The sequence below is a fragment of the Heterodontus francisci genome, chromosome 4 (assembly GCF_036365525.1).
Source record: "Heterodontus francisci isolate sHetFra1 chromosome 4, sHetFra1.hap1, whole genome shotgun sequence".
In the NCBI taxonomy this organism is placed as follows: domain Eukaryota; kingdom Metazoa; phylum Chordata; class Chondrichthyes; order Heterodontiformes; family Heterodontidae; genus Heterodontus; species Heterodontus francisci.
In genome coordinates this window covers 69,948,903-69,961,305 of record NC_090374.1, presented here as the reverse complement: position 1 = coordinate 69,961,305, position 12,403 = coordinate 69,948,903, and the positions used below count along the sequence as shown (strand labels likewise).

Here is a 12,403-nt window from a genome sequence, read left to right as displayed (position 1 = left end):
CCTAGCAGCACAGATCACCCCTGCTAAAACTACCCCACTGCCCTGCTCCCCAACCCACCTCCCCCTCACTGGGGCCTAGCCAGTTGTCCCTAGCCCAACCCCCACTTACTTCTTAGCAGGGCAACATCCATCATTCCCCTTCTTGCTGGGTTCAGTAGCAGCAATGGCCACCACTCCCAGTGACACTGCTGGGACTGAAGAGCTGCTGGCTCTCTGATTGGCTGACTGCTCTTAGAGGTGGAACTCCCAGCCTCAGAGGGACAGATGTTCCGGCCAAAGCCAATTAAGGGCCTGGGCCACACAGTTGGGGGCGGTACAGTGGCGCAGTGTTTAGCACCGCAGCCTCACAGCTCCAGAGACCCGGGTTCAATTCTGGGTACTGCCTGTGTGGAGTTTGCAAGTTCTCCCTGTGTCTGCGTGGGTTTCCTCCGGGTGCTCTGGTTTCCTCCCACAGGCCAAAGACTTGCTGGTTGATAGGTTAATTGGTCATTATAAATTGCCCCTAGTATAGGTAGGTGGTAGGGAAATATAGGGACAGGTGGGGATGTGGTAGAAATATGGAATTAGTGTAGGATTAGTATAAATGGGTGGTTGATGGTCGGCACAGACTCGGTGGGCCGAAGTTTCAGTACTGTATCTCTAAACTAAACTAAAATAGCAGCATGGCTTCCAAGCCAAGCCTGCCCCAGATTTTTCAGCCAGTGGGTGGGGCCACTGCCTCAACATTAAATTCCAGCCAACGTTTGAGGTCAATGATCTTTCTTCTATTGGCTGACCCAACGAAGTCCTCATCTGACTCTGCAGCAGAATTAGTGTACAATCTCACCCTCCACCGAGCTGGTACATGCATTATCTTTGCCACCACCACCCCCAATGCTGCCCCCTAACCCCCAAAGGGCACCTGTGCCTGGTGTCACACCACATACAGACCTCTCCTCTATTTTAGCCCTTAAGGTACATGCAGTGACAGTCTCTGAGCTGGTACTGTGAGTGTAAGATTGAGTGATGCTGTCTTCATCTTCACTGTCTTCTTCCTGCTCTGACTGGAAAGATTCTGGTTCTTGGGTACAAACAGGACAAGGTTGTGGTGAGAGGAGGAATGAGGAGAAACTAAGAATTGTGTACTTAACATCATTTGCAGTTTGTGAGTCAGAAGAGATTATGGGATGAGGGAGAAATTGGAGTGAGTAGGAGGATTAGCTATGCAGATTTCCTCATCCTTGATCCTTCCAGCACCACCAGTAAACACAGCTTCAGCAATACCCCTTCACATATAACCAGCACTGTTTGCTCCCAGAGTTAAAATATGAAGGCAGGCTTGTCCTCCTCCAATTCCTTTCTTCCTGCCTCCTGCCAGGCATCACCTTCTCCTGCAAGAGAGAGAGAGAGCACGCAAGTGTCAATGAATGTCCAGCAATTTGTTTAGGTGATGTGATTCTCAAATGTGAATAGCATATTCAGCTATTCCTCAAAGTATCACAGTACAGGTTCACTTTGCAAAGAACTCCCACCACTTCCAGTAGCCACAATGCATCTCCCTCTAAGCGGCGTAGACTCCCTTTAAGCAGTATCAGCCACTCAATATTGGACCCTGCTGTTGAGTGCAACCAATGAATAGCGTTGACAGCTGCACTGACTGCACACAGCACTTATTTAAAACAGCAGCTGGCATTAATTTAACTTGCTGACTGCAACGCTGTTAATAGGTGCAGGTTAATCACGTTTTGGGAGGGTGCTGGATGGTTTCATGTTTTCCCTTTGAAAAAGGAGGAAGGGGACGTCAAAACATTAAATAACATGAAAATACAGCTATTTTTCTTCTCTCGGTGAGTTTGGAATGCTATGACTCAAATTGCGTGCGTTTTGTGAAATGACCAATAGTTCTGTAATGCCAGTTTCTCAAAACGGAAGCAGTTAGCTCACAGCCAGGCACTGCTGGGTTTTTCCGAAAACAAAACAGACTGCTGAGTGTTTATTCCGGTCGGTCCAAGAAATAGTTCTCTGGTCATCCCAAACCGTTTTCCACTGGTTGGTAGGGGAAATGGTCCCACTTTTACCCTAATCTTGCATTATAATCTGTACGTTGGCCACAGTGATGGGGAAAGTGAAGAGTTTTACCATACTTTACGACCGCGCTGTTGATAACAATGTCCCGATGTACACCAGCGGGGAATGTCTCTCTGGTCGGATCGTTCTGGAGGTTGAGGCTCAGATCGAGGTGAAAGCTCTTAAAATCCACGCCAAAGGACAGGCGTACGTCCACTGGACCGAGAGACACTCCTCTGGTTCCAAATCTACCACTCGACACTACACTCAACAGATCAGATACTTCAAGCACAAGTACCTGCTCATCGGAATAGGTAGGTGTGTCCTTGCATTGCAAAGAGATCTTAAACATTAGCGCTCGCAAGTGTTTCCAAAGCCAATTTATTTAGGCGGTTCCATGTAGTCCCGCCTGCCAGATGCTACTGTGATAAACCTGGGGAACAGAAACACAGGAAGTTTTCTCCAACACTGCATTTTTAGTATTTTGCAAATGTGAAACAGACTTAATTGATGTTGTTGGAAAAATTCACCTTGTTCTAACTTTACACAAGTAAAGGTTCAGGAGCACTTTATTTTTCCAGTACCAACGACTGTTGCCAGTTCTTGGAAGAATCCCATGAGGTTTGATCATGTGACACTTGCCCCACTGTATGCAAGTATTAATTGTATTTACATCGATGGCTCGAATTTTGCGGCTGTAAAGATGGTAAAATTGCGTGAAACTGACAGCAGCTTTTATCATCCACGCCTCTGCAGTGGAACACGGAAGTTAAGTGATTCTCCACAGTCTGCACTGTTGAAGTCCTCCCAGATAGAAATTGAGAAATCACTTGATCTGAACTTCGAATCTAATACTTTTATCCAGGGCTGGCCAACATAGGGCCCGTGATCCAGAATCCGGCCTGCCAAAGGTTTCCATCCAGCCCACAACTGTAAACTGTATCCAGGGCGGTTCCACATCCTCGGCAGGGCTCCGTGAATGGAGATGGGAAATTTCCCTTTGCCATCTTGCAGAGCAGCCTTTTTAAAAACATGGCACTGTCAGTTTCACAGCTGACAGCTGCTGAAGCAGGGACGTGCTTCACAACTTCGGACAGAGTCGGGGTTTTTCCAACATCTTTTTAAAGCCCACGTAAAATCCCGAATCTGTCTGAAGTTCAGAAACTGCTGTTCCTGATCCAAGCACCTGTCAGCTGTGAAACTGACAGTGCGACTTTATTTTAAAAAAAAAAGACTGACCAACTGCAAAGCTGCTGTGCTGAGCACTCCTGCTCCCCGCAACTGTCGGGGCGGTGAGGGGGGTGGGGAGGGTGGAGGGACAGAGAGAAAGAGAGCGGGGCAAGATCACTCCTGACAGATGAATATCTATCCAGAATATTTTGCATCGCTATAACAAGCATGCAGTCAGACCTTGACTACTTGTGCAAGCAAAAAATGTGCCAGGTATCGCACTAAATCAGTGTCCAACATAGTGCTGAGAAAGTAAGTCAATAAATTTATTCTTCTCAATTAAAGTGTCTTCAGAAAAATGTACGTTTGTTTTGATAGTAATATAACCTTTTAATGCCTTTATCTTTCTGAAAATGTCTCACCAGCCCCCCATGTAAGACAAAATTGTAATGTCACCCCCATGTGCAAAGGTTGGACAACACTGCTCTAATCTCTGTTAAACCCCTTGAAAAAGTTGTGCTTTGTTGAAAAAGGTGTAACTGAGTTTTTAACTGTGTACTAAATCATAATTAGCATTGAGGAACCTCTCTGACCTTGAAAAACAAATTTTATATTTGTGGAATGTCAAAATTTTCCATTATGATAAATTCCACTGTTTGTTTTTTTTAAAATAATAAATGTTTGATATTTCAGCTTCTACCTTAATCTCATGTGGTTGTCCAAATCTTGATTTCACTTTTTGTATAAGTATAAAAAGTGAACGATAATCAGCGCTGCGCCAGAACCTCGGAGATTCAGAGAGAAGCAGCAGGAGAGGTGAGCATTCAAAAAGCGCGCCAGAACCTTGGAGATTTGGAGAGAAGGAGGGGGAGGTTTGGAGGCAAATCGAAAAGTGACGTCACAATCAACAGAGAGCGCGGGGAAACAGAAAGCAGCCGGGGTGAGTATACCGGTAAGCTTTTAATTTAATCTAATTTAAACAAATATGAAATACAACTTGATTGATTCATTAGTATAGGAGCTGGCGGACGCCGGTGCGATCCATGGTGACCACATCTGCAGCAAGTTGGCTGCTCAAGGACTTTCGGCTAAGAGTTGATGAGCTGGAGTCTGAGCTGTGGACACTGACACTTCAGGGAGGGGAAGAGTTACCTGGACCCTGTGTTTCAGGAGACAGTCATATCCCTTAAATAAATTACATCAAATTTGGATCACGGTTAGGGACAGGAGGGTGTGACTGTGAGTAAGATAGGTACGGGGATCCAGAATTTAGCTTTCGAGGAGCCTTATCCAATAGGTACAAATTCTTGCTCCCAGTGTGGACGAGGGCACAGACTGCAGGGAGGATGAGCGAACTTACCACAGCACCGTGGTTCAGAGTGCTATTCAAGTGGGGGGAGAAAAGAGAAATGTGGTAGTAATAGGGGATAGCATAGTAAGGGGAATCGATACTGTTCTCTGCAGCAAAGACAGGGAGTCCTGAAGGCTGTGTTGTCTACCTGGTGCCAAGGTTAAGGACATCTCTTCTGGGCTGGAGAGGAACTTGGAGAGGGAGGGGAAGGATCCAGTTGTCGTGGTCTATGAAGGTACCAACGACATAGGTAGGACTAGGAAAGAGGTTTTGCTGAGAGACTATGAGCAGCTCAGGGCAAAATTTAAAAAGCAGAACCTCAAAGGTAATAATCTCTGGATTACTACCTGAGCTATGTGCAAATTGGCATAGGGTAAATAAGATTAGCGAGGTAAGCATGTTGGAGAAATGGGTTCTGATTCATGGGGTACTGGCACCAATACTGGGGAAGGAGAGGCCTGTTCCATTGGGATGGGCTTCATTTGAATCATGCTGTGACCAGTATCCTGGCAAATCATATAATTAAGGTTGTTGATGGGGCTTTAAACTAATTAGTAGGGGGCAGGATTCAATTGAAGGGAAGCTTTAAAAAAAAATCAAAGAAATGAGAGAGCAGAGGTGCAGGGTAGTGAAGAGGTGAATGGTAATCAAAGTGTGGCAGGAAGGGGCAGAAAATATAAGCAGAGGAGTGCAGCAGAAATTGGAGACAGAATGAGTAATAATTGTATAAAAAAAAAAGTCAAAGCTTAAGGCTCTTTATCTGCACACAGCATTTGAAACAAGATAGATGAGTTGACGGCACAAATAGAATTAAATGAATATGACTTGATAACTATTATGGCGACATGGTTGCAGGGTGACCAAGACTGGGAACTCAATATTGAAGGGTATTTGAGGTTCTGGGGGGAAAAAAAAAAGCAAAAAGGATAAGAAAGTTGGGTAGCAAAGGAAGGTATCAGTGCGGTGGTGAGTAGTGATATAGGTGCAACAGATCGTGATGTGGAATCAGTTTGAGTGGAAATAAGGAATAGCAAGGGGAAGAAGTCATGGGTGGGAATCATCTATCGCTCCCCGAAGAGTTACCCCACTGTCGGACAAAGTATAAGTCGGGAAATAATGGAGGCGTGTAAGAAGGGTGCTACAATTGTCGTGTGTAATTTTAATCTGTATATTGACTGGACAAATCAGATTGGCAGAGGTAACATGGAAGACGAATTTGTCGAGTGCATCAGGGATTCTTACTTAGAACAATATGTTTGCAGAACCTACTTGGGAACAGGCTATTTTAGATCTAGTAATGAGGTAGGATTAATAAGAGATATCGTGGTTAAGGATCCTCTAGGGGGTAGCGATCACAACATGGTAGAATTTCAAATTCAGTTTGAGGGTGAGCAACTCTGATCTCAAACTAGTGTCCTCAACTTAAATGAGGGCAATTACGGGGGTATGAAGAAAGAGTTGTCTAAAGCCGGCTGGGAAAATAAAGGGGAAGGTCAGTGGATGAGCAGTGGCAGACATTTAAGCAGATATTTCATAATGCTCAGCAAAAATTTATCCCAGTCAAAAAGAAGGACTCGATGAGCAGGATGAATGGTTAACAAAGGTGGTGAAAGAAAGTGTCCAATCAAAAACTAAGGCATACAAAGCAGCGAAAAGTAGTGGTAGGCCAGAGGATTGGGACTTTTTTAGGAACCAGCAGCGGATCACTTAAAAAGCTTATAAAGGAGAAAATTGATTATGAAAGTAAATTGGCAAGAAATATAAAAACAAATAGCAAGTGCTTCTACAGGTATATAAAAAGAGAGTAGCTAAAGTGAGTATGGGACCCTTGGAGGATGTGACTGGAGAATTGATAATGAAGAACAGGGAGATGGCAGATAATTTAAACCAATATTTTGCATCGGTTTTCACGGTGGAGGACACTATAAACATCCCACAGATATCAGATAAGCAAGGAGCTAATGCGAGTAAAGATCTTGTAACAGTCTCTATCACGAGGGACAAAGTATTTGACAAACTAATGGGACTAAAGGCAGACAAGTTGCCAGGACCTGATGGCCTGCATCCAAGGGTTTTAAAGGAAGTGGCTGCAGAGATAGTGGAGGCATTGGTCGAAATATTCCAGACCTCACTGGATTCCGGGAGGGTCCCAGTGGATTGGAAAACCGCTAGTGTGACGCCCCTGTTCAAGAAGGGAGGGAGACAAAAAGCAGGAAACTCTCGGCCACTCAGCCTAACGTCGGTCGTTGGGAAAATGCGAGAGCCCATTATTAAGGAAGAAATAGCAGAACATTTAGAAAAGCTTAACGCAATCAAACAGAGTCAACATGGTTTCGTGAAAATCATCTTGACAAATTTGCGAGAGTTCTTTGAGGATATAACAAGCAGAATTGATAAAGGGGAACTGGTAGATGTAGTGTATTTGGATTTCCAGAAGGCATTCGATAAGGTGCCACATAAAAGATTGTTGCACAAGATAGGAGCTCATGGTATTGGGGGTAATGTATTAGCATGGACTGAGGATTGGTTAACTCACAGAAGAGAGTCAGGATTTTTCAGGTTGGAAAGATGTAACCAGTGGAGTGCCACAAGGATCAGTCCTAGGGCCTCAATTATTTACTATCTATATTAATGACTTGGAGGAGGGGGCAGAGTGTAATACATCCATATTTGCTGACAATACAAAAATAGGTGGGAGGACATGTGATGAGGACATGAGGAATCTGCAAGGGGATATAGATAGGTTGAGTGAGTGGGGAAAAAACTTGGCAGATGGAGTTTGATGTAGAGAAGTGTGAGGTCATGCACTTTGGTAGGAAGAATCAAAGGGCAGACTATTATTTAAATGGAGAGAGACTTCAAAAAAGTGCAGCACAGCGGGATCTGGGTGTTCTTGTGCATGAAACACAAAAGGTTAGCATGCAGGTGCAGCAAGTAATTAAGAAGGCAAATGGGATTCTGGCCTTTATGGCTAGGGGGTTGGCTGGGGCAGATCAGCCATGATCTTATTGAATGGTGGGGCAGGCTTGAGGGGCCTACTCCTGCTCCTATTTCTTATGATCTATGTACTTCTTGGTTTGCTGTCATGTGAAAATTCTTCAATGTGATCAGCTGCTGAGTCTGTCTGCTGACATCGCTATTTCTGGATGCTGGAGATCCTCTATAGCTGGCAACAGAATGAAATTAAGGCTAGGGAATGTGAAATCCACACTGTTGACATCACTAGACCTTAGTGTGTAGTTTTCTTCGGGGACAGCGCTGAGTGCCATTACTTCGCCACTGAACACAATATCCAGGCCAACACACTTGCGTATAAAGTTTATGGAGTTGAGTATTTTTGCTCATAATTTTCTGCTGGCAGCTGGTGTGTTTACGACTGCAAACTCATTTGCTTATTAGTAGAAAGAATCTTTCACTGTTTACCCAGAGTAAAGCCCCCAGGTTTCACTTGCTCCTTTACTGGCTGCTCCTCTTGACACTGCTTCCACTCACCCAGTTACAGCTCCTCCCAGCTTTGCAGGAAATGTTCAGCTGCAGGAGTGCCCAAATCCCCAGTCTCATTCCGCCTCTGCCTTAGCCCCAACCCCTAGTTTCCCCTCTCCCACTCACTTGAGCTCTCATTTTCCTCCCCCCTCCCCCCAAATTCCAGTCCAAAGTGTTGTACTTTCCTCTCTGCCTAAGTCTCAATTCCCAATGTCATTACCTAGTCTCCAGTCTCCCTGTCCAAATCTCCAGTCTGACTCTCTACCCCGGAACCCCAATCCCCGAATCCTCAGTTGCACTCACTTCATTCCCTGAGTCCAGTTCCCTCTCCTGTTCCTTTTTATAACCCTCTTCCAGCCCCCACCCCTCTGCCCAGTCTGTCTCTCTTTCCTCCCCATCCACCCACACACCTACGCTGATTTTCCAGCAACCAGTCTCATTTCAGGAGGTCTCACCCAACCTGCCAGAAATGACTAACCTCCATCAACCCCCCGCCCCCCCAAATATTGTTCAAACCTATATGATGCAGACCCATTTGGGGATGGGGTGAGGTTGGTGATGTCACCAAATGGGAGGTGCTTTCTCTGCTGGCAATGTTACAGAGCAGGTTACTGTTGAGATGCCAATTATGTCGGGTCCCTGTGCTGTGCCCAGGAGGTGTCTCTTCCATTCAGTGAGACTCTCAGGCAGTCAGGAGGGTTGGCAACCTTAATATCAACCCACATGAGTGCACCCTTGCATTTGTGTCACTTGGCTGCTTGGCAGTTGCCCTGAGGTTCATGAGATTGGAGAGGGCAGAAATTAGGATTTGTATGTTGAGTGGAGGTAGGAATTTGGGGCGAGCCCTAGATCTGCTGGCATTTGATGCACCAGTGCCCCATCATAAATTGTTAATGCGGCCTGGCCAATAAAATCAGCTGATGCTCGTATTGCTGTTCCTAGATGGGCTAGTCACTTCCTAGATGCTTTCACGGCCGGGGGGCTAAAATTCCCAACATGGAGTTACAACAGGATGACATCAGTTGTCTTCTCCTTGTGCCTTCCTGCAGTTATAACTGAGGCAAGTTACAAACACAAAAGAGGAAGTGGTTGTTTAAAAGGGAGCTTCTGAAACTGAGATTGCTTTTGGTGATTTTGTGGTGATTTCCTAGGATTGAGTGCGGGCATCTGCAAAATTCTTGTACTATTTTAGTCAGATGTGTTCACTTACATTCTCTATTACCTGTGGAGAGGCAGAAACTGGAGTGGAGATATGTAAGCCTGAAGGCTGCAAAACTGGCTTTCCAATTGGAATTCCATCTAAGATGATACACACATTGGAGGAAGGCGAACAGAAAGAGAATGGAAGGGAAGCAAGGTTAAGTGGGAAACACCAGAAGAGAGTCAGCCCATTCTGGCAGTACACCTGTGGCAAGATGCATTGACCCAGATTCCAAGATCTTTCCAATGGCACTTTAGTTTCTGAGTAAAAGAATTCCCAGAGATGGAAAGCTTTATAAATTGTACCCATATGACCCTACATTGCTGTCTGTCTCTCTGTGTCTGTCTCTGTCTCTGTGTCTGTCTCTGTCTCTGTGTCTGTCTCTGTCTCTGTGTCTGTCTCTGTCTCTGTGTCTGTCTCTGTCTCTGTCTCTGTCTCTGTCTCTGTCTCTGTGTCTGTCTCTGTCTCTGTGTCTGTCTCTGTCTCTGTCTCTGTCTCTGTCTCTGTGTCTGTCTCTGTCTCTGTGTCTGTCTCTGTCTCTGTGTCTGTCTCTGTCTCTGTGTCTGTCTCTGTCTCTGTGTCTGTCTCTGTCTCTGTCTCTGTCTCTGTGTCTGTCTCTGTCTCTGTCTCTGTGTCTGTCTCTGTCTCTGTCTCTGTCTCTGTCTCTGTCTCTCTGTCTCTGTCTCTCTGTGTCTGTCTCTCTGTGTCTGTCTCTCTGTGTCTGTCTCTCTGTGTCTGTCTCTCTGTGTCTGTCTCTCTGTGTCTGTCTCTCTGTGTCTGTCTCTCTGTGTCTGTCTCTCTGTGTCTGTCTCTCTGTGTCTGTCTCTCTGTGTCTGTCTCTCTGTGTCTGTCTCTCTGTGTCTGTCTCTCTGTGTCTGTCTCTCTGTGTCTGTCTCTCTGTGTCTGTCTCTCTGTGTCTGTCTCTCTGTGTCTGTCTCTCTGTGTCTGTCTCTCTGTGTCTGTCTCTCTGTGTCTGTCTCTCTGTGTCTGTCTCTCTGTGTCTGTCTCTCTGTGTCTGTCTCTCTGTGTCTGTCTCTCTGTGTCTGTCTCTCTGTGTCTGTCTCTCTGTGTCTGTCTCTCTGTGTCTGTCTCTCTGTGTCTGTCTCTCTGTGTCTGTCTCTCTGTGTCTGTCTCTCTGTGTCTGTCTCTCTGTGTCTGTCTCTCTGTGTCTGTCTCTCTGTGTCTGTCTCTCTGTGTCTGTCTCTCTGTGTCTGTCTCTCTGTGTCTGTCTCTCTGTGTCTGTCTCTCTGTGTCTGTCTCTCTGTGTCTGTCTCTCTGTGTCTGTCTCTCTGTGTCTGTCTCTCTGTGTCTGTCTCTCTGTGTCTGTCTCTCTGTGTCTGTCTCTCTGTGTCTGTCTCTCTGTGTCTGTCTCTCTGTGTCTGTCTCTCTGTGTCTGTCTCTCTGTGTCTGTCTCTCTGTGTCTGTCTCTCTGTGTCTGTCTCTCTGTGTCTGTCTCTCTGTGTCTGTCTCTCTGTGTCTGTCTCTCTGTGTCTGTCTCTCTGTGTCTGTCTCTCTGTGTCTGTCTCTCTGTGTCTGTCTCTCTGTGTCTGTCTCTCTGTGTCTGTCTCTCTGTGTCTGTCTCTCTGTGTCTGTCTCTCTGTGTCTGTCTCTCTGTGTCTGTCTCTCTGTGTCTGTCTCTCTGTGTCTGTCTCTCTGTGTCTGTCTCTCTGTGTCTGTCTCTCTGTGTCTGTCTCTCTGTGTCTGTCTCTCTGTGTCTGTCTCTCTGTGTCTGTCTCTCTGTGTCTGTCTCTCTGTGTCTGTCTCTCTGTGTCTGTCTCTCTGTGTCTGTCTCTCTGTGTCTGTCTCTCTGTGTCTGTCTCTCTGTGTCTGTCTCTCTGTGTCTGTCTCTCTGTGTCTGTCTCTCTGTGTCTGTCTCTCTGTGTCTGTCTCTCTGTGTCTGTCTCTCTGTGTCTGTCTCTCTGTGTCTGTCTCTCTGTGTCTGTCTCTCTGTGTCTGTCTCTCTGTGTCTGTCTCTCTGTGTCTGTCTCTCTGTGTCTGTCTCTCTGTGTCTGTCTCTCTGTGTCTGTCTCTCTGTGTCTGTCTCTCTGTGTCTGTCTCTCTGTGTCTGTCTCTCTGTGTCTGTCTCTCTGTGTCTGTCTCTCTGTGTCTGTCTCTCTGTGTCTGTCTCTCTGTGTCTGTCTCTCTGTGTCTGTCTCTCTGTGTCTGTCTCTCTGTGTCTGTCTCTCTGTGTCTGTCTCTCTGTGTCTGTCTCTCTGTGTCTGTCTCTCTGTGTCTGTCTCTCTGTGTCTGTCTCTCTGTGTCTGTCTCTCTGTGTCTGTCTCTCTGTGTCTGTCTCTCTGTGTCTGTCTCTCTGTGTCTGTCTCTCTGTGTCTGTCTCTCTGTGTCTGTCTCTCTGTGTCTGTCTCTCTGTGTCTGTCTCTCTGTGTCTGTCTCTCTGTGTCTGTCTCTCTGTGTCTGTCTCTCTGTGTCTGTCTCTCTGTGTCTGTCTCTCTGTGTCTGTCTCTCTGTGTCTGTCTCTCTGTGTCTGTCTCTCTGTGTCTGTCTCTCTGTGTCTGTCTCTCTGTGTCTGTCTCTCTGTGTCTGTCTCTCTGTGTCTGTCTCTCTGTGTCTGTCTCTCTGTGTCTGTCTCTCTGTGTCTGTCTCTCTGTGTCTGTCTCTCTGTGTCTGTCTCTCTGTGTCTGTCTCTCTGTGTCTGTCTCTCTGTGTCTGTCTCTCTGTGTCTGTCTCTCTGTGTCTGTCTCTCTGTGTCTGTCTCTCTGTGTCTGTCTCTCTGTGTCTGTCTCTCTGTGTCTGTCTCTCTGTGTCTGTCTCTCTGTGTCTGTCTCTCTGTGTCTGTCTCTCTGTGTCTGTCTCTCTGTGTCTGTCTCTCTGTGTCTGTCTCTCTGTGTCTGTCTCTCTGTGTCTGTCTCTCTGTGTCTGTCTCTCTGTGTCTGTCTCTCTGTGTCTGTCTCTCTGTGTCTGTCTCTCTGTGTCTGTCTCTCTGTGTCTGTCTCTCTGTGTCTGTCTCTCTGTGTCTGTCTCTCTGTGTCTGTCTCTCTGTGTCTGTCTCTCTGTGTCTGTCTCTCTGTGTCTGTCTCTCTGTGTCTGTCTCTCTGTGTCTGTCTCTCTGTGTCTGTCTCTCTGTGTCTGTCTCTCTGTGTCTGTCTCTCTGTGTCTGTCTCTCTGTGTCTGTCTCTCTGTGTCTGTCTCTC

The 12,403-nt window shown here is 46.3% G+C and overlaps 1 protein-coding gene across 3 annotated transcripts in view; it reads left to right on the top strand.

The window, feature by feature from the left end:
* Positions 1–1,834: 1,834 nt before the first annotated feature.
* Positions 1,835–12,403, top strand: part of LOC137369079 (arrestin domain-containing protein 3-like) — an 87,265-nt gene continuing 76,696 nt past the window's right edge. For all 3 annotated transcript variants that reach the window (XR_010974865.1, XM_068029673.1, XM_068029674.1), the window contains exon 1: positions 1,835–2,360. Coding sequence is in view for 2 of the 3 variants with exons in the window: in XM_068029673.1 (XP_067885774.1) it covers positions 2,096–2,360 (265 nt within the window). In the remaining variant the exon portion in view is untranslated. The remainder of the gene's footprint in view (positions 2,361–12,403) is intronic.